Below are 25687 nucleotides of genomic sequence, written 5' to 3'. Positions count from 1 at the left end.
CTCTGTTTGTGGTTGAAGCTTCTCCTGTGATCATAGCAACAGTTTTCTCTGTACTGTATGTCAGTGTCACCTTGAGCATTGATCGGCGGCAGGTAAGTCTCCCTCTTGTGATATAAAGGGAAGATAGGGAGCTTGTTGCAGATAGAGATTCTCAGACACACATGCTTGGACAGAATAGGAACAGTGAAGCTTGTCTAATGAAGCCACGACCTTACAAATGTACTTGAAAGTCACTGCAGGCCTTCAAACTTGGCGATATCCATCTCTGGTATTCTTCATAGTGATCTAGTTTTAGAACTTTTGTTTGCAGTGGAATATGCTGAAGTGAGGCTTACTTAAAGTGGCTACCAATTATAACCACTATATGAAAATTATTTGTTTGAACAAGCGACTGAACAATAATTGTTGTTTCAAGCAGAAATGACCAGAAAACCCCAAAAGATCAGAAGAAAAAAAACTCAATTTGAGTAAACACAAATGACGAACAATTAATAAATTGAGTTAAGGACACTGCTACTTTTTTTCTCATTTCTACCTTCTCAGAAGGAATCCGATGTACCAGGTAATGGGGTTTGAGGGAATAAAGTCCAAAGTTACAAGTTAGCACCACATTCAGATTTCATACATACATCTATATCTAGTCTTTTAAGATGAGATGAATAAATGTCTCCCCAGCTGAATATCTGGTACCTAAACCCTGCACTTCATCAATGAAATATTGTTTGGACTAAATGTATCAGTTGCTAATGAGAGTAGGGTAGCGGATGACCAATGACAACAACATTTCTGATTAATATGGGGAATACACTACGAAATCAAAGGGGAGCTACGCTTCAGAACAATTTTATCCATTTGCAACATGCTGATTTCACCACTGATGCGCTTACATATATTGACGGTTGAAACTAGAAAACAAAGACATTATTGTCTGAATTATGATGGATGCATCCAGATTCCCTTTGTGAAGCTGAGAATGGGATAAGACTTTCTCAGTATTTGTGATTATAATTTATGGTTGATTATCTCAATGTACATTTCAACAATGACTGAAACTTTGGACACTTCTGAGCTTCATTCAAAGGTTGACTGCTCCATTGCAGAAGCCTCAGTCAGTATTATTTTGGTCAGATTTAATATTTATTTAGAATATCCCTTTCGGCTGCCCCCTTCTGTCCTGAGGTCTCATTCTGCCATCTTCCTGCCAGCTCCTTGAGGCCGGTGCTGACAGCAGTCTACAGAGAAAGAAGAGGCAGAGCCAGGACTTCATTGAGCCTTACATTGCTGCCAAGCTGGACATTCTGCCTGATGTCTTCACTCTGGGTGATGAGAAGAAATACAATGGCTACTACAACAAAGCCCTCCCAGGGCAGCAACAATACCGCTGCTTCATCCTGGCTGACCTGACAGACCATGAATCTGTAAGTGAAATTTCTTGACTCCTTTATAAGAAATGACGGTACACAACACCTACAAATACGGTCTTTTAATTAGGTGTCCAGGAAAATCATCTCAATGGGATTTAGGGAAGAGGAATAATATCCTCATTCGTACACAGGGAATGAGGAGGATTAGGTTTATGTTCAAAAAAAAAAGAATAAAGTATGACATTTTACAGTTGTCTGTTAAAGCGCGGCTGCCAAATTGTGTGATCGAAATATGACCTAAGCTTAATAAATTTGCATTGTGGAGTCACAAAGAAGTAACACAGCAGGGGAAATCATCTTTGTGACACTTATTTGTTGGAACTTAAAAGACTTAATACTCTTTTTTTGGTGAAGTAACTCTTTAGTACATACATTGCAACAACTATGCCACTGAGCTGCTTAGACAAGATATCCATCTGATCGCCCCATTGTCATGTAAGATCCATCCATTTTCCATCCATTTTCCTCCGCTGATCCTGTTAAGGGGGGGGTGGAGCCTCTCCCAGCGGCTTTCGGGCGAGAGGCGGGGTTCACCTTGGACAGGTCACCAGTCCATCACAGGGCCAACACATAGAGACAGACAACCATTCACACTCACAGTCACACCTACAGTTAATTTAGAGTATCAATCAGCCTCGTCCCCTCCTGATGTCTTTGGACTGTGGGAGGAAGCTGGAGTACCAGAGAGAACCCACGCAGGCACAGGGAGAACATGGAGACTCCCCACAGAAAGATCCTGAACCGCAGCCTGTGCCTGAGTGACAGTGCTAACCACTGCACCACCATGCTGCCGTCAAGTAAGATATTTGACACAATTTGAAAATAAAGTTAAATTATTCATCCATCCATTTTCTACCATTTATCCTGTCAAAGGATACCATGGGCACCACCATGCTGCCAACTTTAGATTATGTTTTCAGTATTAAAACATATGTAAAGAGCACAGCAATTGCCCAATGTATGCCCTTTTATTCACATTTTAAACAATAGAATGGACAGTTTGTTTAAATCATTCAGCACAATCTTTTATGTCAGAGTGGTCTTTGGTTTAGCTCAGACACATGTTCTATTGCTGTTGCACTGGATTGGTTTACACGTTCTGGTGTTTTTGTTCTTTTTCCACATAATGATGCATTAATGAATTCATGCTCTGATGATAATAAAAAAGAAACCCTCTTGCAAATCCTGCACAGTCATGCACTCTGTTAACGTGTAAATGCACAGGACTTGACTTGCTGTTCCAGCATGAGAGAAATGACAAAGCTGCGCATCAGACTGGATTAAGCTGTAAGTTACGCTCTGCCTTGTATGCAGCTCTGCAGTGTCAGGAAAAGTTCACCAACACCACGTCTGCGCTTGACACCTCCTGCCCTTTAATAAATCATAAAACTACACCGGAAGAGGGAATGGCAGAGGCAACGTGATTGGGTTTTAAATGGGGTTTTGTCTGCATTCTTGGCCTTTAAAAATCATCAGATGAACAGTACTTGTAAAACTGTATAAATTCTTCTTTCCTACCCTTTGTGTTACATTCTAGTACGGAACAGCAGAATGTGTCTAATCCAGTAACAAAGGCCAACCAGTGAAGATAAAACAGGATGGTTTATTGTGAATACACCTATTACAACTATACACTTTTGATGTATTTAATGGGTTGCAGTACAATACACATAATACACATCTGAATACAATTTAAAATGTTAAAAAAACAAAAAGAAAAACACAATTGCTTAATTCAACCACTAAAATAAGTATTGTATATGTAACACAATCTTTAAAATATCAACAATGCACCCAATTTTTTTGGGGTAATATGCAAATCTATTGGTTTTATTGGTATAAGCATAAAGAAATTAAACTAACATCCATTTCCTCCTTCTACCAGTTAGGCATCTGAGTGCATTTATTGAATAAAGCACACTTTCTAAACATCATCAATGTACCGTACCTCATGTGTGTGCAAGAGGCCAATTACATGAATTTCTCATCTTGCAATACTCTCTATGCCTACTCACTGTGTGTCTATGTATTTATAGTTTGAAATAGGGTATTTTTTGGACCTTTTTCATGTGTTTATGCATCATGGCTGTAATATGAAATATCAGGGGCAGATTGCCAGGTCACCACCTGCTCTTGGTCTGGTGGTAGATTTAATGAAATTCATTGATTTAATCCTAGAGTAGCTCCAGAGACACTCAATAACAACAACATTTGTCTCTACATTATTGTGGGGTTTTTTTTATTCCACAGCTGTGGAGAAGTCCATGTTTAACCTCCTCACAGAATTCAGGGAATCAGACTGCTTGAAATGTTGGTCTCTAAGATGCAATATAAAATGATGTAATGAAGTTTATAAATCTTTCTGCTCATATCATCACTCTGCATGCAGCTTGTGTGAAAAGAGCCTCTGATATCCTTCATATAGCTATGACTTGAGAAGCCAAATGTTTTTTTTCACGATTTGTTTGTTGTTTCATGCAAAAATAAACTGGGAGATCAGACAAAACACAGGGTATTTCCTAAAGAAGATTAAAATGATTTACTGCAGCATATTATTTTTTAGGAAAATACAATGTCCTTGAGCAAGATGTGGTCCCACACAAATTTCCCATTTATATGAAAAACCTATATTTACACTATGGCACGAACAAGTTTACCATACTTTGATTTAGTAGACCTGCTGTATCTGTGAGGGTGGCACTGACCCATCTTGGTCTCAAATACTTAGACATTATTGACAATTTCATCCTGTAGGTTTATAATTTGATTATAATACTCTCTGCTAATGGCCTTTAAGTTTTCCAAAATGTTTTAATATAATATTTATGCATGGACAGGGAGGGAGCATACCATGATGGACTCATAGATGAATGTGAGCTAATGGCTGTGTCTCTGCATTAACAAAAATGGCCAATTAGCTTTGTTTTACAAAGTAAAGTGATATATGAGTACTTCACAGTCCATCACAAATATTGGCTGACTGTGGTAGTACCCTGCGGATCACTGTAATCTTGCTGAGGTAAAAACATAGTAACTTAGCTTTGACAGCTCAGTTGTATAGTTTAAAAATGAAATGTGTTCTTTAATATATATCCTGCAGTTGCTTTTCTTTTTCCATACTTCAAGTATATTGGAAACACTTATTTGTCACATATATGAGTTTTTTTTTCTATTTATGTGTTTAATAGTAAGGTCAGGGATATGATTTACGGCACATAGAAACTAAACTAGAGTGAATGGGAAATGTGCTAATTTTACCCTAATAAATGCATAAAGTATAAAATCATTGGGTTCAGGATACAAGAGATGGTATTTTTGTTGATGCCAACTGCTGATGTAGGCTTAATGTTGATATTTACTGTACAAAATAACCAGTTTTATGATAATCTCAGTTTGTACATACATGCATTACTTAACAACACATGTAAACATTGGGAACTTTAAAAAGTACAATTTCACTTGGTTTTGAAAAAAAAAATTGCAAAAGCCCATGAATTATATGTTATATATGATGCTCTAAATTGGATATTATTATAAAAAAAAAAAAAGAACATGACCAGTCTCTGCCAATAGTGTTAATATTGTTGTATCTCTCTACATTCAGTTTGACTGTGACATCCTTGTTGTTGTTGCATGATCGTCAGTCTGGACCCAGTACAGTTTTGCATGTTATCAGCTATTATTTTTCTCTTTTTCTCTTCCATGCTTCCTCTATAGATACGTCATATGAAAACACTAATCAAGCCTTTGGTACCTGAAAGCAGCACTTAATATAATCAGTCGTTTCATGAACAGTCGTTTCAAATTAGATACTGCAGAAATGCACAGAGCTAAGTGGAGGAATCAAAGAAGTGCCATTTTCTTTATTGACATGAAAAATGCAGCATAATGTTGCTTTAAAAACCTCTGATATCAAGTATATCAAGGGTTTGGGGGCATTGACTAACATGGTCTTGTAATTGCCCAGAGTTGTCTTTAATTCTGGCAGTGTCTTCATCATCCCAGACCAGACTTAGAGGGAGGAGGTGAGGAATTCCTATGAGAGTCACACAAGTTTAGTTGCCATCCATTTGATGTAAATTTTTTTACTTAAACAAAAAAAAAGGAGATTTGAAAACATTCTTCAAATATTGCAAATGGGTGTTTATGCAGGTTGAAAAAAAAATGAATTAGCTTTATAGGGGATGGAAACACCATTTGTTACCATGCTGTGTATAGGGAGTTCTCTCTGGTACACCGGCTTCCGCCCACAGTCCAAAGACATGCAAATGGGGACTAAGCTAACTGGATACTCTAAATTGACCGTAGGCATGGCTGCGAGTGTTAATGGTTGTCTGTCTATATGTGTTGGTCCTGTGATGAACTGGCAACCCATCCAGGGTGAACTCGCCTGAAGGCTGCTGGGATAGGCTCCAGCACCCCCCTCCCCCCCAACCAATAACAGGATAAGCAGTAGAAAAGGGATGGATGGAGATTGTATGCAGAGATTTTATTGTGAGCTCAGACTGACCTGGTGCAAACATGATTCAGAGACATAGCTGATGTGCTTAAACCAGTTTTAAATACATTGCATGCACTGAAGCACATGACATTGTGCTTAAATGTATCATTCCTACTATGTGCCTCAGGTTGCCCCCCCCCCCAAAAAAAAACACTGCTTTTGTTTGAGTGTGTAACCTTGGGTAATACTAGTTTTAGTGAGTTAAGAACAGAACAGCAAAGCCCAGATTCTGTGAATGACACTCAAATGAATGTGATTCAAGCAAATACAAAAATAGAAACCGAATCACATTTATTGAAAATGGGAACTAAGCTTAGCTTTTATTGCTACTGCAAAGCTGCTGGCAGGGTATAGGCGAGAGGAGAAGCAGAGAGTAGGAAAGGAAGAAAGAAGGAGGGGTCCTGGATACTAAAGCAAAAGGGCACTGCAGCCTGCTGCAGCCCCCACTGCTGGCAAACAAGCTGGGATGTGTGAAATTGGATAAAAGAAAACAGTGTGATCACTTACGGCTAAGGAAAGAGGGGATAGTGAGGGTGATCGCCAGCTTCCTCTGAAATGAAGAGCCCTGTGGGAGTGACAGAGGTGAGGAGAAAAGTGAGAGGTGGTGAAAGAAAGAAGAGGGAGCTTAATAGGGGGATAAGAATGGTGTGGGGAGGGGCACCTGAGGGAAATGCACGAATGTATTTGAGCAGGTGAGAAATGCCGCAATGATTGGAGCAAGTGCAGCTTCGATGCTGGAATGAGTTTGTGATGAGAGAGGAAGAGAGAAGCTGAACTTTGATGGCAGACAGGAAGCAAGAACGATGGCAGTGCAGAGAGGACTGGGGATTGTGGGAAAATCACTGAGCCTACTGGAAGGCTTCCAGTTTGTCACAGATAGATGAGCTGTTGGCGGAAGGCGCCGGGTGAGGTGGAAATCTTCAGAGTTCTGGGAAATAACAGAGCTGTCAGAATGCATTAGAATCAAACTTTGTTTTCTGCTTATTTTATCAGTGGCTTTCTCTTTTATTTTGGACAAGAAAGAAAAGAATAATGTTCATCCTCCCACTGCTATTAAAACAAACTTTTCTTTGCACAAAGCATACAGATATAGCGGCAGCACATTTTTTCCACCTTGAAGGATTACTTTCTATCAAGTTGTGCTGCTTAGATTGATCACTCCCAAACTCCTCTCCTGAGATTATCTAAATATCCCTTAGAATATGTGTCTCCAGTATCTAAAAGCTGTGGAAACTGTCTTTTCCAAAGGAAATAAAGTTTTCTGAGCTGAAGGCAGCACTTTGCTAGAAAAGTACCAGAAGTGCTACAGAGACAAGAAGCCTGAACGAGCTGAGGAGACAGATGAATTGAGCATGATATCATGCTCAACAACTTTTAGCTGTTAAGCTTTCAAGTTTCCTTCTACAGACAATTTGTTGAAAAAGCTGAGTCCTCTTTTGGAAATACTGCAGTTTGCCCGGGTAAGGAGGCTGCATGGCAGTGTGTGTCAAACTATATGTAGGGACTCACCCTGCTGAAATCTTCAAAACTTCATTCGTCATGATGATCCTCAACAGATCTGTATGGAATAATTAATTTTTAACATGAGTGCACTTTTTGCTACATTCTGCTTTACTTTCTCCTGAAACAAAATAACAACCCAAACATAACTTCAAGGGGCTTCACGGTGGTACAGTGGTCAGCACTGTGGCCTCACAGCAAGAAGGTTCCGGGTTTGAGTCCCGGCTCGGGCACGGGATCTTTCTGGGTGAGTCTCCATGTTCTCCCTGTTCCTGTGTGGGTTCTCTCTGGTACTCCAGCTTCCTCCCACAGTCCAAAGACATCAAGAGGGGACGAGGCTGATTGATACTCTAAATTGACCGTAGGTGTGACTGTGAGTGTGAATGGTTGATCGTCCCTATGTGTCGGCCCTGTGACTGGCGACCTGTCCAGGCTGTGCCCCGCCTCTCGCCCGTTGACGCTGGGATAGGCTCCAGCCCCCCCGTGACCCTTAATGTGTAGGAATAAGCGGAAGATGACGATGGATGGACATAACTTCAAATACATGCAACTAAATTGAAATTGAATGAATGTGTTCAGTAAATCAGATTGAATACAATGTTTAAGTTTTACAAACTATTCTGAAGCTATGGTCAAGCATGAAACCTATCACAGACAGAACACAATTCTTTCATTTTTCTTTCTTTGTATTCAAGACCATTTTCAAGTTTATTTTTCAAGGAAAGGAGTCCAGGTATGTGCATGTTAATAATAGCATGAATTATTCAATATAAATGTAGCATGTAATACAGATCTTCAAGAATGGAGTTAGTGGTCAATAGTATTTGAATCAGAAAGACATTAAAAATGTACATATGTGACAAGTATTTAAAAAATTCAATTCAAATAAAATATGCTGAATGTGTCTATAAATTAATTGATAAACTTTTATTATTGCTGCCCTCTGCTTATTGCTGGCAGCTCTCCATACAATAACTAAGTCAAAGATCCAATTAATTGCACACATTTTCAGATCACTATTCCATCCATCCATCCATCCATCCATCGATTTTCTACTTATCCTGTTAAGGGTCGAGGGGGGGGGGGAGCTGGAGCCTATCCCAGCTGCCTTCAGGCAAGAGGCGGGGTACTCCTCGGATGGGTCACCAGTCCATTGCAGGGCAGACACATAGAGACAGACAACCATTCATACTCACAGCCATGCCTACGGTCAATTTAGAGTATCAATCAGCCTCGTCCCCTCTTGATGTCTTTGGACTGTGGCAGGAAGCTGGAGTACCAGAGAGAACCCACACAGGAACAGGGAGAACATGCAGACTCCACACAGAAAGATCCCGTGCTCGAGCTGGGGCTCGAACCCAGAACCTTCTTGCTGTGAGGCGACACTGAACCACCATGCCACCCCAGAGCACTATTCATTCTATAATAAATAAATCAAAATTATTAAACCCATTATTATGACTATCATTAATTCATCAAATTAATCAATTATTTTGCCAGTGCTAAAATATTTACAATGTATATGAAATGATGAGCAGCTGTATGTCAGGACTTTAGAGCAAAGCAGAAATTTGAGGACAGCAGGATGGAGAATGACTCAAGACTAAAATTATCTATGATAGCAGGATGATGGTGACAGAGGCAGAATCTTGAGTGATGATTTAATAATGGTGGATTTCAGAAAGTATTGTTTTTTAACATCTGTTCAGTGTCCCGTCATGCTGTTGACTCTACTCTGAACTGTGGAGTTCCTATTAGTGCTTCTCTGATCTGAGTGTGAGTGTTCTAATATTGGCTTGTCTCTTGGCTTCTTCTATATTTTGTGTCTGTGATTTGGACTGTATTCATTTTATGACCATGAACAAGTTCACATGACTGCACACCACTACACTTGACAAAGAACTCTATACTGTAAATAACACCGTCCTGTGTTCATGTATGAGTACAAACTAAAAAATTGAGGTAACAGTGTGTACCTTACAGGGTAAAAAATGTTGTTGATGCCTTTTTGAAAGACTACTGCTTAGCCTTCACTTTACACTCTGTTAATTGTTTTTTTTTTTTCTGGCCTGTTGAAATGAAGTAGCGTTCTTCAAAAGTGTCGTGTCTTGCTTTCCCTTTTTTTGAGTGTGCAAAGCCCTGAGTCAGGAAAATGCAATTATTTTGTTATTCAGTTTAAAACCAGATGGATCATTGTTGTTGAAATGATAGCTGTTAGGACACACCCCACTGTGTTCTGTAGAAAAATGCATTGCACAGCAAATCACTGAACCGGGGATCCACAAGATAAATTACAGAAGCATTCAGTGGTTTCAGTTCATCACAGGAGAAGCGGCAGCTGTCAATAATCTGAGCATGTTTTTCAGTTCAGCCAAACCTATGAGGTGCAGTTGAAAGATTTAGTGTTGGCCTAAGTCTTGTCTAGACCAACCTGCCACAACAGATTCACACAGACATCCTCTCTCTATGAATCCCTCAGCAAATACTAAATGACACTTTAAAACATATTATAGAAAACAAGTAGTGCAGAGGTGTTCCACTTCAAAACATATGCAAATTGCTTTAGTCATTTTATAACAGGACCAGAAGTGGGCTTGTCAATTTGTTCAGTAAAGGAATCACATCAACATGAAATAAATACTGGACTGAGAAATTGTCCTGTCTGAGGGAGTTTGCAGCTGCGGAATTCAGAGTTTTTAACATTTCTTAATTAAGAGTTACTACTTACCCCGCCTCTCACCCATTGGTGCTGGGATAGGCTCAAGCTCCCCCGCGACCCTTAATAGAAAGGAAGAAGCGGAAGACAATGAGTGAGTGAGTGAGTGAGTAACTACTTGTTTTATAAAAAAGGTACGCTTAAAATGCAGGCTGATGAGTAGTCAAGTCAAGTCAATTTTATTTCTATAGCGCCAAATCAGAACAAAAGTTATTTCCTGACACTTTACAGGTAGAGCAGGTCCAGTACCAAACTCCTTCAATGAATTTACACCCAATAATTCTCCATCAGCAGCACGTCCTGTAACAGCGGCGATGACAACCTTCCTTTTAACAGGCAAGAACGTTGAGCAGATCCAGGCTCAATGGGGACGGCCTTCTGCTTTGACCGGTTGGGGGTGAAAGAGAGCAGGAAAGTGGGGCAGAGACAAAGACAGATAATGGAGGAAGACAGTTATGCAGAAGGAAAGAGTGGGACAGAGATAAAGAGAGAGAGAAAGGAAGAGACTGATGGACAGACAGGGACGTAAGCAGGTGGAGCTATGGGTGGCTGCTTGAGCCTCTTCAGGTCTGCAGCCTCCTCCAGCAGCACCCGGGATCTGGGATGAGGGGAGCCCAAAGGCTCCGGAGAAGAAGAGGAGTTAGTAATATGTATGAGTATGATTTATGTATGGCAAATATAGGAGGACAGACAGGAGTAGAGAGAAGCCCAGTGCATCATGGGAGATCCCCCAGCAGCCTAAGCCTATAGCAGCATATCTAAGGGCCAGCCTAAGCAGCCCAACTATAAGCCTGATCAAAAAGGAAGGTCTTTTGTCTGCTCTTAAAGGTAGAGAGGGAGTCTGGGTCCTGGACCGAAAGTGGGAGACGGTTCCACAGGAGCGGAGCCTGATAGCTGAAGGCTCTGGCTCCCAGTCTACTTTTAGAACTCTAGGAACCAGCAGTAACCCCGCATCCTGGGAGCGAAGGGTTCTAGCTGGATAATAGGGGACTAGGAGCTCTGTCAAATATGAAGGGGCCTGACTGTTGAGGACTTTGTACGTTAGAAGGAGAATTTTGAATTCTATTCTAAATTTGACAGGGAGCCAATGCAGAGAAGCCAGTATAGGAGAGACCTGGTCTCTTCTACGAGTTCTCGTCAACACGCTGGCAGCAGCATTTTGGACCAGCTGGAGAGTCTTTAGGGACCTCCTAAGTAGTATATAAGATATTGTTATTTTTTTATTCTTCAACAACATTTTGGGAAGAGTAGTTTGGTGGAGAAACTATATATTACAGATCTCCACCCAGATCAACCTGTCCAAAAATACACAAGCTTGCCAAAAACATCAGCTGTACTTGACTTGCCAGCAAGGCCAACCTCTAACTGTGCATTGGAGCTGTCAGTGGTGGTCACAAGTTTGATTCCCATTAGCTGCTCACATTTGGCACAGTTTACTTAAGTCTGTTCATATATTTTGGAAATTAATTGGGTAATTAGTGAAATATTACAAAAAATTGGTTGCCTGCAGTTTTTTGTTATCGATCCTGTTTCTGAAAGTGGCTGAATCTTGTTGAACACAAAGAATAGTTTTCACTATCGACCACAAAAAAAGACAATCTATGAAAAATGCAAATTATTTTTCCTCAAATGCACATCACACCACCTGTATTTGTGTAAAACATTGACGAGGAAAGCTGACACTTACGATGCCAGCATTATCCCGATGCATAGCTGTGTTTAGACTGTGTGAATGGCGCTTTGTGCCAGGTGTTCCAATGAGGTGTGACTGGTAGTGTCCGACATTACTAGTATGACTGTTTAGGAGGGCTGGAACTCAGATGTTTTGGGGGAGCTGACTCAACCTCATCTCACAAACCTTGAACATCTGTTATGGACATCTATTAGCGTCCAGTGTAAGCCATCTCCGAGTCTCCAGCCTGTTTCTTGCGAATTCTGTCATACACAAAATTCCTCAACAAACACGAGCCAAAAAAATAAGTTCATCCACCTCACGAAGATTGATTGTTTGTATTATATTGTATTCATTCAAGTATGTAAAATAAAGTCAAATTACGAAAGTGTTTATGATTTTTCAAGCGGGAAACTTTTATACCCATGCATATCGTATTTATGAGTGCAGTTTGATGTGTTTTGAAAGGCTTTAGTCCATCACATGTCAAAATGCATTTGTTTGATTCCAGCTGTCCACAGCATGACAGATGCTCAGCATATCTCTTGCAGCGACAGATTTCATGTGTAATTCATTTGCAGCTGTCCGTCCAGAAATCACAAGCCCCAACAATGAATTTTAGAGTGAGTAAACATCTGAAAAATTGATGAAAATTAATGAATTACTCAGAAATGAAATAGTTTTAAAGCACAGCAATTCTTGTTCAAGCTGTCACCCAGAGCTGCTCTTACCTTGTTGAGCTAGGACCCCATCATGTCTCAGAACAATTTATCGTTTCTTTCACCATCTAACTCACTGCAATTTTCTCACAAAACACAGAGTGATAAGCAGTCCATTGACTTAAAGAGAAGTGCGCCTTGTAAATTGATCCACATAACTCGTAATTTGCTAATACTAAGGACTAAGCTGACAACTGATCGAGTGCTGGGCCCACCAGCCACAACACAGTATTTTTCCTAAATTCAGCGTTCTTGAATTTGGTTATGATTTTTTTCATCAGTGTATGATCATGGGGTGGATGAATGGAAAGGTTAAGTACTGAACATTGGAAATGTCACTTTTCACCATGTTTATGAAGGTGGGTAGATAAATTATTCCCTTTTTTCTTTTATTATACTCAGTAAGTGTTGACAAAAGACACATGATGAGACAGTATGGACGCAAAAGAAGTTGCACACATGACAGTGATCATCATAAGAAGTCCTTACTACAACTCCAGTTCTGTTAATGCAGGACGATTCTTTTTTAGAGAAAAGTGTATTGCCCAACTTTTGAGGTGTCCCACTAGGATAGGGCAAGTGGGGCTCGGGAATTCCATAGTGCACAAAGAGGTGAGACGGGTATCTATCTGCTGGTCTGACATTTCAAATAAGGCACAATAAGCTTACTTCCCAAAAGGTTGCCATTTTCCTTCAAAGAGAGAAACATCTACATAGGCTCACTGGAAACAAGTAAGGCGTAGCAAAAGTGTTAGTCCATTTCAGTCAATCCCAGTACCACATGGCGCATGGATATTATCTAAAACGTAAGGTGTTTGATCCCAGAGATGCTCAAGAATGTAGCCAAGGTAGCCTAAAATTGCTGTTTTATATAAGAGATCAGATCAGCATCAAATGAATTAAATAAACTACTTCAGACACTGGTATAGTGGAGAAAATACTGTATCTCTGACCTATATCATCAACCAAGTCACATACACTTAGGCTGTTCTACATGGTGTCCTTTTGAACTAATTTAACGATTAATGTAATATTCTCTCAGTTCCATTCACCAAGTCTCCACTGATAGTGCCTAGCACTTTGAAAACCTCTGGTCGAAATGCATGGCTGTCTCTGATAACAGAGCATCTCAAAAGCATGTCTGAATGCTGTTTGTGCAGAGGTATGAGAGACTGGATCAGATAAAAGAATCCAATATTTTATGGGGAAAACTTCAAAGACGGTGCTTCATTACCGCTGTTTCCATGATACCTGTATCTTGGCCAGGAGCTGTGATATGATGTTTTGCTATTTTTATAAGGGGTACATGAAAAGAGGGGGCAGAAAATCCAACTGAGTGGCTGCCAGGTATGTCAGTGGTTATGGATAATGGATAATGGATAATGATTAATTACTTTTCAACCAGCTCAGACTGATACTTTCTGGTGCATTTTGTCTTTCATAGCAGCTTTCTGAGATCCTCTTGTGGCGTTTGTGTAGTAGAGGCTGCTTTGTTGCCTAATGATGACAGGCAAACAGACGGAACAAGCCCAGGTCTCTACTGCTGTCCAGAGGGCATTGTGATATTGTTGCCATTATCGGATTTGTTCTCAAAGGAGGCCATTGATACACATACTCAATTGTTGTTCTGCCAACCTCCCCAGCCCGTCACTAGAGGCTGTTCTCTGAGACCCATGCAGTCAACGCTGCAACCTGCACACACCCGTCTCCTTCTCTCTTTCCCAGTTCTCTGTCCTCTCTCCCCCTCCTGTTAACTTCCTGCTGCCATCACCTGAAGCAGCTAATGAGCATACTGTGGGTGTACGTAGGAATTATAGCGCATCTCTACTCCCATATGGAATCCTGCCACTAATTTTGCCTACCAGTGTCCAGAGTTAACCATTTTTTATCACCTATCAAGGACTTGTATGCTGAAATGAAAAGAAGCATGGCATGGCTTTTAAAAAAGTTTCAACCTTCATGTCTTTAGTGTTGTAAGTATAGTATTATGTTTGTATTTATTTGCGATGTCAGTAAGAGACATTCCATGAAATACATGAACAAAATGAAAATCTTTGGCCTCATAGCATAATTGCCTAAGTCATCCATCCATCCATCCATCCTCTTCTGCTTATCCTGTTCAGGGTCGCTGGGGGGTGGAGCCTATCCCAGCGACTTTCGGGCGAGAGGCGGGGTACACCCTGGACAGGTCGCCAATCCATCACAGGGCCAACACATAGAGACAGACAACCATTCACACTCACAGTCATACCTACGGTCAAGTATCCACTTATGTCTTGTCTTTGGACTGTGGGAGGAAGCTGGAGTACCCGGAGAGAACCCACACGGGGGGCACAGGGAGAACATGCAAACATGGCGGGACTCAAACCCGGAAACTTCTTGCTGTGAGGCAACAGTGCCAACCACTGCACCACCGTGCTGCCCTGCCTAAGTCATATTTTGGCCAAATTAAGATATCTGCCCAACTCTACTGTCCTAAGGCTGCTGAGTCACTGTTCCTTACTGGCTCAATTTGGCCAAACTATGACCTGGGCAATTGTGCTATGAGTCTAATGAAATTTTCATCCACACTTACTCTGCATCTGTGTCAAGCTGCTGTGTCTGTGTGTATGTGTGTATGTGTGTGTGTGTGTGTGTGTGTGTGTGTGTGTGTGTGTGTGTGTGTATTTATCGGTTCAATTTGTGTGCTGTGCCACCCACAATCCATGCACCCACATTACATCAATTTGATGTAAGCCCTCATTTTGAAGGGTGATCTGTGAAGCAAGGGTCCAATTCACTGCAGATTTCTGGTGTTTTCAAACACAAAAGTGATTTGTTCCTATCCAAATGCATCTACTACATTCATCAAACTAATGCAGTGGGCTGGTCATGGTTTTCATTAGTATATGCATGGTTCATCTCTTCTTCGTACATAAGGTGTGTGAAAAAAACAAGACCTCAAGACATGTCACAAATACTAACATAATTTTTCATTATCTTAATATTTAATGAATATTTGAATTTTTGAAAATTGCAACCCATACCTATTGGGATACCCTCTTGCCAAGGTTTAAAGGATTACATTGTTCCCAATTGTTGATTTCACAGAGTGAACAGTTTTGTGATAATTCAAGTTTATCACCTGAAATCTTTTCAATTTCAAATGATTGACTCTATTTGTCTTGATCTACTCTGACCTGTTGTGTGTAAATGTGACAGTGAAATGACGATGGATATCTTCTGATCACTTGCAGCAGAGGACATTTGCCACCAGCCCATTTTCGGAGCCCATCATGGCAAAGCTCCACAGTGCGATAGCCCGTCAGACTGAGGAACCGGAAATGCTATGGGTGATGGGTCCAGTGCTGGCTGTCATCCTCATCATCATTATCGTCATTGCTATTCTACTCTTCAAGAGGTTAGTCTGCAGAATTTTGGTTTCGATGCCAGTAATTCAAATAAAATTGGTCATTTGAAGGGCTTGTGAAGGTGCGTGCGTACATGCATACTCCAGGCAGCAGAGAGGGTACATTGCCTCCCACGTGGATAAATAAAGTTTTCTGAATCTGAATCTGAATACAGGGTCTCTAAATTCAGCTACTTGTTAATGGTAAGTACATCAAAGAAATTATCCATGCTCAAGGTCATGTTCTTTAATGTATTTTGCCTCAGCCACTGCTTTGGTGTTAATTTTGGACTATGCATACATTGCTGGTAACCTTAGTCTGTCCACAGCAGGAAATGTGAGCTCAGTGATGGTCAATGCAGTCCATAAACACTGTGACTGATTAGAGCAGCCACAGCAACCATGTTCATGTGTCACATGTATCTACATTCAACACGTCTTGGCATTTAAAAAGGCATCATCTCCACAGACACAGCTTTGTTCGTCCTCCAGTGTAACCAGAACAAACTGAGGCAATGCGGCTGCTTGAAAACCACACTATACACTGTTGACATTATGCATAGCGTACATCTCAAGCGTGTTTTTGGCATAAGAGGTGAAAGCCAGCCAGGACTTGTACTGACTGCTTATTGCTGTGAAGGTATGATAATAACTGAGGGCATGATGTTATCAGTTCTTGCTTCTTCTATCTGGATCTCAGTAATGTGAGAATCAGAGAACAAAGTAAAGGGTACAAATGCAAGATAGGCAAAGGTATTATATCCAGTGGGTAATACCCGATTTCAACTTTTCGAAATACCGTTTGCCTCTCCCTGTGGCCAACCTTTGTTTGTCAATTTGATTTTCTCACTTAAATGGTTTTCTTACTGCCCATTGGAAATAATCTAGGTAAAATAACATAATTTTTTATCTAATTACCTGATAAAAAAATCCACACACCTATCTAGTTTGCTTTCAGTTGAGCAGTATCGAGTGCTTACTCGGTGTTGATTGCCCTGTGCTTTGCCTCACAGGCTACATAGAGGATGCTCTTTCAGTCTGATTATTGTTGTTGCAGCAGAACTCACTGCAGGCCACCTGCTAGAAATTCTTCGCACACATTTTCTTGAAGGTATTTAATCTGTATTTCCCTCCTGTCAGATGAAAAGCAGAAGAATATGATTTCTCTCTTAATAACCATTTAAAAATAATTAATATTGACTTCATTTCACAAAATTTGACATCAGTCTGATCCCTGACCTTCAAGTGATGTGCATATTTTTGTAGTATATATTCTGAACTTGACAGTTGAATTATCATTGCAATGTTCCTTTAGTGCTTATGAAAAGAGCAATAGTCTTCATGTACCTGAAAGGCAGTGCATGTTCATGCTATTCATGCTCAATTCATCTAATTGAGTGATTGCTTTAGCACAGTCCACGGAGAGACCTGGAGCCTTTCTGTGGCACAGCAGATGACAAGAACACTTTACAAGTCATGCACCAAGAAACAGTCAGAGTTGGTTATTTTCCATATTCAAGAGAGACAATCATCTTGGTTAAGCCTGCCTAAAGGCAAAGACCCTCCATGACATATGGGAGGAAGGCCCCGTGGCCCTGCTCTTCCAGGCCAACAGTTGGCTCATGCTTCCTGTACTCGGGTCAAACATCTGGAGCCGCTAACTGTGCTGAGAAAAGTCTCCATATGGCTACTACGTTGCTTCAGTGACATGTTTTGTCCTTTTCTCATTCCATCTCTTTCTTGTTTGCTCTTGAACTGTTTGTTTTCGTTGAGAAATTCTTATACTGGGAAGCATATGAGGAAAGCGTCTTTGATCATTAGATATTTTGAAAAGACCAGACTGCTGATGTGGGTGCATCTTTAATCCTCATAAATTTTGTGGCTATTACAATATTTCATGTAGACTCTCCATACTTTATATAATGTAAACTTTTCCTTTCTTTTGGTTTCCATATCTATCAGGACTCAAGTATAAAGACTCATCGCATATATGGAGATGTTAGTTTTGTGTTAAAATCAAAAGAAAAGAGAGGAAGAGGGAACATCATGACCAAGATGTGGTTTATGGATTGAGACCAAGATATGGGTCTCAGTGTATTATTGGAACCTGGGATCAATACATGTCAGTCTTGACACTGGCGACACAAATCTGATGGCACCAATTCAACAGCTGATTGCTATAAACATGTTAACACTAATGTACACATTGTCAAAACAAAACTTTGTGCATAGTGCTAGTAGTCCTCTACTCTTATACGTGACCATGATGAATATCCGTAGGCAGCAACTTTGCTGTAATACAGTCTGTTCTTCCTCTCTTGCTTATTGAAACAAAATGGCTAATCCATTTGTTTTTAACATGCATTATTGTCAAAGCATCACTCGCTAAGTATCACCTTTGTAGTTTTGTTGCATCCAGTGGGATAAAGATGATGTGGCCACAGCTGATATTATTTGCTAATCTGCTGTCCTACCTCTGCTCTTTGACTATTCCTGAAGGGCTCTTGTTTGTGCTGTCTGGTTTCTCAGGTGTAGCCATTTTGTTTAACGCTTAAGAATAACCACATAAAAATGCTGATTACCTAGTCAGTTAATTAATAGCCCACTATAAATTTAAGTTTGCACTTCAGACACTAATCATGCTCTTACACAGGTCTTAAAAGTCCTGTGTGTGAACAGGATGGCTTCTGGTTGCCATGGAGAGACAAGAGGATGAAACATCAAAGGTGTATGGTTAATAACAAATAGTTAATCTGAACGGTAATATTATGTCTTGAAAGCGGCAGCTCTGCCAACGTAGTTCTAAGTTTCATGTACCAGTTATCAGTACTGAATTGATGATGAACGATACTGCCGAGTATTATTCCCAAAACAATATCCCATTTTAAATGAACAAATGATAAGCCATCCAAATATAAATAGAAAGAGGTGCTATGGGAGCCAGATGTAAAAAAAAAAAAAAAAAAAAAAGAAGAAGAAGAAGAAAAATTCTCTGCCCTTTATCAATGCTGATAAGTAGGACAGGAAGGTGTTGTCTTACTGTGTACCAACAAGTATGTTCAGCTGTTTGAAGGGCCACCATTTGCAGCTGTTATGTTTTAGCCTTTGCTTTTCACTGAAAGTTAAAAAAAGGTTTATTTAACTGGCAAAATCAAACGGTATGCTCTTTTTAGTTGCTGTCTGTATTCTAAAGTTTTATCTGTGATAACTGTGTCATCTGCATCATGTATATGTGACATTTGTGTCACATCCCAACATGAGCAAAGTACAAGCTACCAAGGACCAAGGTCTTCCTCCTTCTTTACCCTGGTAAATTTGAAAATTTAAATATATAGAGAGGCCAAAGGGCTGCACGGTGGTGCAGTGGTCAGCACTGTCACCTCACAGCAAGAAGGTTCCTGGTTTGAGTCCTGGCTCCAGCACGGGATCTTTCTGTGTGGAGTCTCCATGTTCTCCCTGTTCCTGTGTGGGTTCTCTCTGGTACTCCAGCTTCTTCCCACAGTCCAAAGACATCAAGAGGGGACGAGGCTGATTGATACTCTAAATTGACTGTAGGTGTGGCTGTGAGTGTGAATGGTTGTCTGTCTCTATGTGTTGGCCCTGTGATGGACTGGTGACCTGTCCAGGGTGAACCCTGCCTCACACCCATAGATGCTGGAATAGGCTCCAGCCCTCTGCGACCCTTAATAGGAACAAACGGAAGACAATGGATGGATGGAGAGAGGCCATCCATCCATTCATCGTCGTCTTCATCTTATTCCTTACTCGTAAGGGCTGGAGCCTATCCCAGCATCCACGGGCGAGAGGCGGGGTTCACCCTGGACAGGTCACCAGTCCATCGCAGGGCCAAAATAGAGAGAAGAACAACCATTCACACTCACAGTCACACCTACAGTCAATTTAGAGAATCAATCAGCCTCGTCCCCAATTGTATGTCTTTGGACTGTGGGAGGAAGCTGGAGTACCAGAGAGAACCCACGCAGGCACAGGGAGAACATGCAAACTCCACACAGAAAGATACCGTGCCCGAGCCGGGACTCGAACCCAGAACATTCTTGCTGTGAGGCCACAGTGCTGACCACTGCATCACCTTGCAGCCCGGAGAGAGGCCAAATGTTTACAAATAAACATTCATGTACTACAGCTATAAACAGCAATTTAAAATTCTTTTCACGTTAATTAAAGTGCAGCACTGGAAACACTAGAAGCCATACATTTTCTGTAGGATAATAGAGGTAAAAAAAGAAGAGTTCTCCAACGTAGCATGTCTTCTGTCACGGAGGCAATTTACACTTTGAATTGTACTGCATGAAACATTTGCTGGAACTGGAATAAGGAATCTGTTTCAACATCTTTTTGCCTCCATGGAGACAAGACATGAACAGTTTAAAATTCAAGTTTAGAGACCTTGAGATTTTAGTGGGCATACAGAACATCTCTGCTCTTTCAATTAAGTTTCCAATTTGTTGGTATGAGCACAGGCAGAGACACAAAAATCAATAAAGTCAATTCTTGATTCCAGTTTAATATCACAAATGAAGCCTACACTCAGGAAGAATTTATAATACAGTTCAATGCAATATGCAGGATGCACAAACCAGTAAAAGAGCTGGCAGGTTATAGTGGGACAAGTGAAAGGCAACGGCTGAATAATTCCACCCGTTGATTCACTGGCAGCACATGTCTAGAACTTTGGCAGCTTCCCTCCAGATTCTGTTAAAGCGCCAATTACAGTCTGCCAATCAATAAGCTCCTCAAACAACCCGTGAGCTTCCAACTCTGTCTCTTAAATATTAAGTTAATTTTTTTTTTCAGGAAAATATACTTCCTTCTTCTTTTTTAGGTCCAGGAGCTGTTGCATAAATGCTTTAGAAAGTGACTACAAAGAGCTTTTTTGCATAAATGTATTTTCATTAAAGAAAAATGTTGATTGTATTGATTGCAGTGTAATATCAAATTTTGTAAACAGATTAGACTTATCCACATTAGATTAGTGTGTGTGTGTGTGTGTGTGTGTGTGTGTGTGTGTGTGTGTGTGTGTGTGTGTGTGTGTGTGTGAGCATAGTGGGATCATTTTCATGTGTTCTGATTGGTCTTTCCCTCTGCAGCCTGATTTAAATATAGAGGAGAGATTCAGCACAACTAACACATGATATTGTAAGTTTTGTACCCTAACACTGGTCAACAGTACCGTTGACTTCTATTTAAGCTGAGGTACAAACACTTGCATAGGTTAGGAAAACTGAGTCACCATTCAAACAACACCCTCCTGCCTCAAGCGATTACTGTTAATTATCCAATTTATTAAGGCCAAGAGAATGCATTTCAGTTGAACACCATGTCTCAAAAACTGATTCTTGAGCAGTACCTACAGTGTCATAGTTTGATGTCAGACACCCCTAACCAATCTTCAAAAGTGTGACTATGCTGCTTAGCTGGCTGTAAATCAGCATACAAAGCAAACAGAGGGGAGGTGTAGTAAGTAACGTGCTTTATTATGCTCTCTCAGGTGCACTTTCTGATCACTGCCAGATTCTCTGGCTGCTGACAGCTTGTAATTTAATTGGTTTTTTCCTCTTTCCTCCCTTGTTCATTGTCACCCTGCTTTTTGTGGATGCAGCAAACAAGAAAGGTTAGTGTCTCTTTTATTGTTTTTACACCACTTCACTCTTTTCTTCTACTCTATGACATTAGGCTTGACTCTACTCATACCTCTCGCTTCATAAAACATGTTTTTGGGTCAGACATGTCTATTTTTTCTGACAATGTTGATGGGATGTGACAGATACTCCTTGTTTCTGTTTCACTGCCTGAATTACACCACCATGTCAGCTTATGTCTGTAAGCATCTTTTCTCACATTCAGAAACATTCCAGAGCTTGCCAGCATGTGTATCCTGTGCATTGTGTTATGTGAGTATGTTTGAGCATGTCAGTTAATTTTATGGCTTTTCTGCTGTTCAGCTTTTGGACTTCACAAATCCGTCTGATCTTCACTTCAGTATAATCCTCCACCGGTGCAGACTTCATCCTTTTACCACTCACACCTGCAGCTCTGCCTGCAAAAACAAAAGACCTGAAAAATCCAGTGCTGATTTTACCTCGAAGCAACAACTGACTTCCCAACCTTTCTACTCCTCTCTTTGTGTTACATGCCTGACGTGACATGCATTGATGCTCCTCATCACTAATGCATATGAAATCACTCCAAAAGAAGGGGAAGCCTGAAATTCATTATCTGTTGAGACAAACTCACAACATCACAGTTCAGTAATAAATCCTGTCCGCCTCTGAAATACCAACTCAGGCTCTCCTTTTTACATTAACACCTTTAATTCAAAGCAGTGCCTTTCTCAAACAATGTCAAAACTCATACAATTTCACAGCCAAACCTAAGAGAAGACTACATGTAGACCTATTGTTAAAAAACAAACGAACGATGAATACATTGTAAATGCGGTCAGATTACAAATCAAGTCAACAAACTAATAGCTATTTACTTGAAGACAGATAATTTTGTTTTTTGGGGGGGGGGGGCGTTTTTGTTTTTTTTTACGATTACTTCTTGAAAGGTAACATTTTGGAGAATAGGTTTATAGCCTTCTTCCTAAAACTAATGAATAAAAAGGTAGACATCAAAGAATGTAGATGTAGACGTAAGATAGCCTAGTTTAGCCTGAAGGCTTGAAGTTGGGCTGACTGCCACTGCTAATACACAGTGTTGTTTGTTTAACTGTCACTCAGTATGCCAATATGCATTGCCATTCAGTACTGTATCACTGCACTATTAACTGTACTTTCATCTTGAACTTTCTTGTACTATTATGCATAATGTATATTTGAGTACCTATCATTGCACCACTCTACATTCATACTACACATTCTATATATACAGTAAATCATTCCAATTCACTATTGTATTTAGTGTATAATCCCGCTAATAATCCCAAATTATACCACTGTACATACTGTATAGTTACACACACTATATACTGTAGCCATAGCTTATACATACCTGCATCAATAGACATTCTTGTAAATATATTTATACTTTCTTTCGTACCCTGCAGTCCTGTAGATTATTGTATCATGTGATATTCTTTTACTGGTTATGAACTTCTAGTTAGATGCATTCTGCATTTGATTGTCTTGTACCTGTGACATATGTAATAACAATAAAATTAAATCTAATCGAATCTAATCTGAACCATTCACTTTACCTCACTGCTGAAAATGACCCCAAAAAAATCAAACTACAATACATTTCACAATAATAATCAATGTAAAAAAAAATACATGGGCATGACAGGAAAGAGGGCTCATTTAAATTGATTGCACTTGCAACAGATATATTCATTGATAAATTTACTCCAATTTACAAAAAAAGTTTTCTGTAAATCTGTAAACTGTGGTGAAACATAGCACTCTCCAGTTTCATCAAATTCCTAAATTTATTTATGCATACTCTTCCAAAAGACTAAACAAGGCAAAGTATCTAAATACAGATCAAATCTGTTGTTTTTGTCAAGAAGAATCACAAAAACTATCATGTTACAATCATAAAATTGTTCATAAGGGTTATAAAAAAGACGTTTTTCATGTATAAGATAGTTTTTTTCCCTAATTTCTTTGTTCTGCAACATATTATGATATAGTCTGTGTTACTTCTCTGACTGGATTCAAAATTCTCATTCACACTTCATTTTAGAGGCGGCACAGTGGTGCAGTGGTCAGCACTGTCGCCTCACAGCAAGAAGGTTGTATGTTCGAGCCCCAGCTCCAGCACAGGATCTTTCTGTGTGGAGTTTGCGTGTTCTCCTTGTGCCTGTGTGGGTTCTCTCTGGGTACCTCTGCTTCCTCACACAGTCCAAAGACATGCAAGAGGGGAATAGGTTTGTCTATATATGATGGACTTGCAACCTGTCCAGGGTGGGCCCCGACTCTTTCTGGAAGCCCCCACACACACACACACACACTTAACCCTTAACAGGATGAATGGTAGAAAATGAATGGACTCCATTTTAGACTAGAGTATTTCCTGCAATGTTGCATGGTTACACGGTTACAGTCTGTCATCCTGACAATCCTCTGTCCACAGAAAACGAACATCTCCCTCAACAAAGGACGAACACATGGTCGGGGTTAAAGACTCACTGCTGGCCCACTCCTCAGACCCTGTGGAAATGAGGAGACTCAACTATCAGACACAAGGCATGGACGCACACAAACCACGACCAAACACACACACACACACACACACACACACACACACACACACACACACTTATAAAAGCATAGCTGCTCCAGATGATCTCACTGCTGTACCTTATATTTATTTTCAATGTGCACAGAATCTGAATCACCTTCATTAGTCAGCTTTATAATGAGTCCCTTTTGCGTACCTGATGGTCATGAATTTGACCTTCTGTTTCAAGCACAATGCCAATATAATCCCATCTCACTAAACATCACCTGTATACCCCGTACACTGTCATCAGCCTGAGTCTGTCAGGGATTCACCACATCTGATATAAATCCTCCAGGTTGCTTGTGAGACATAAAATTAATCGAAAACCTTGTATTTATAGGCTGGTGATAGCTGAGCTACACATATTAGCTCAGCAATGCCTTCTCATTTTCCCACATTATTCCCATGAATCATAACAGGAAGGTGTTTACTATACAGAGAAGCCAGTGCCATTTTTCATCACTACGAGCATTGTTTGTTCTTGGAAAATAATAAAGTAATCGTCAGTGCTCACTTTGCACAAGAGCGGGATGTGTGACAATTTAACAAGTGAAAGTTTAAAAAAAAACAAAAAAACGGAGATGATATATTGTTCAACACACGCTCTTTATGAAAGGTAGAAAATGATTTTGTTTCATGATGCTGTAAATTTGATCTATTATTTAGTTGAGCACAGAATGCCATATAGCCCATGTCTTCCCTTCTTTTTGTTTTAATTTCTTTTGTGTCCTCTATCACCGATTACTCCTCTTCTTGTTTCTGTTACTCTTCCAGCTACCGGTACTTCTCCTATCTTTTTGTCCCACCTGTTATTCAGTGGGAGGTTTTAAACTTGCTGTTTGTCATTGTTTTTTTGTCCATGTTCTCCTTCCAGTCAGATGGGTGGCATTTACTCCTGGCAGCAGTTGGAAGGAAATTGGCAGATGTTGTTTACACCAACAAAAAAAATCATCAGCTCGTTTGGATGCCAACCTTTCTTTCAGTGAAAGTTCACTGTTTGGCCTACATGCCACTGAAAGTTATTTTTTCCCCCAGTTGATAAACGTAAAGGGTAGTCATGAAGTAGATATAAATCTTACAGTAGTTCTGCTAGCATCTTCACAATGTTAATGTTACGGACATGTTTTCCATTTTCACCATTTTTGCTCAGTGTATTAGCGTGCATTATTGATTCTCCTGCCAGGGCCAGCATGTATATTGCCTAGACCTGAGACCAATTTAGTTGCATGGCAAAAATTCAAGTGACCTCAACTGAATTAGGATTCAGGACAAGCTGAGTGTTTTTTCCTGGCGGGATAGTTCATAGAATAAAACCAACAATCACCTCCTTTCCCTGTTCTTTGTGTTCTTTTCTGTCCTCTCACTCTTCCTAACTGACCCCTGTGCTATTTGTTTTGCCTGGTCTGTTTCCCACAGGTTCCAGTGCCCTCAGTTGCCCGAACACTCCAAGTTAGTTCCCATACCTTTTGTGTGTGACCAATTTTTCTACCATCCCTGCTCTCTCCCCTTTCTTTTGGAGA

The 25687-nt window shown here is 40.3% G+C and overlaps 1 protein-coding gene across 6 annotated transcripts in view; it reads left to right on the top strand.

Moving 5' to 3' along the window:
- ptprfa (protein tyrosine phosphatase receptor type Fa) overlaps positions 1–25687 on the top strand; it is a 344773-nt gene that overhangs the window by 284605 nt on the left and 34481 nt on the right. For 4 of the 6 annotated variants that reach the window (XM_086224172.1, XM_086224170.1, XM_086224169.1 and 1 more), the window contains 4 exons: positions 1206–1418; positions 15769–15932; positions 24018–24130; positions 25584–25616. In XM_086224172.1, coding sequence (XP_086080298.1) covers positions 1206–1418; positions 15769–15932; positions 24018–24130; positions 25584–25616 — 523 coding nt within the window. The remainder of the gene's footprint in view (positions 1–1205; positions 1419–15768; positions 15933–24017; positions 24131–25583; positions 25617–25687) is intronic. The other 2 variants (XM_086224174.1, XM_086224173.1) reach the window with 1 other exon arrangement.

This window comes from Aulostomus chinensis, chromosome 14, assembly GCF_037954235.1.
Source record: "Aulostomus chinensis isolate RoL2024-O1b breed Wild chromosome 14, RoL_Achi_v1.0, whole genome shotgun sequence".
Lineage (NCBI taxonomy): Eukaryota > Metazoa > Chordata > Actinopteri > Syngnathiformes > Aulostomidae > Aulostomus > Aulostomus chinensis.
Note: the sequence above shows the minus strand (reverse complement) of the source record. Positions and strands in the feature narration are given on the sequence as shown.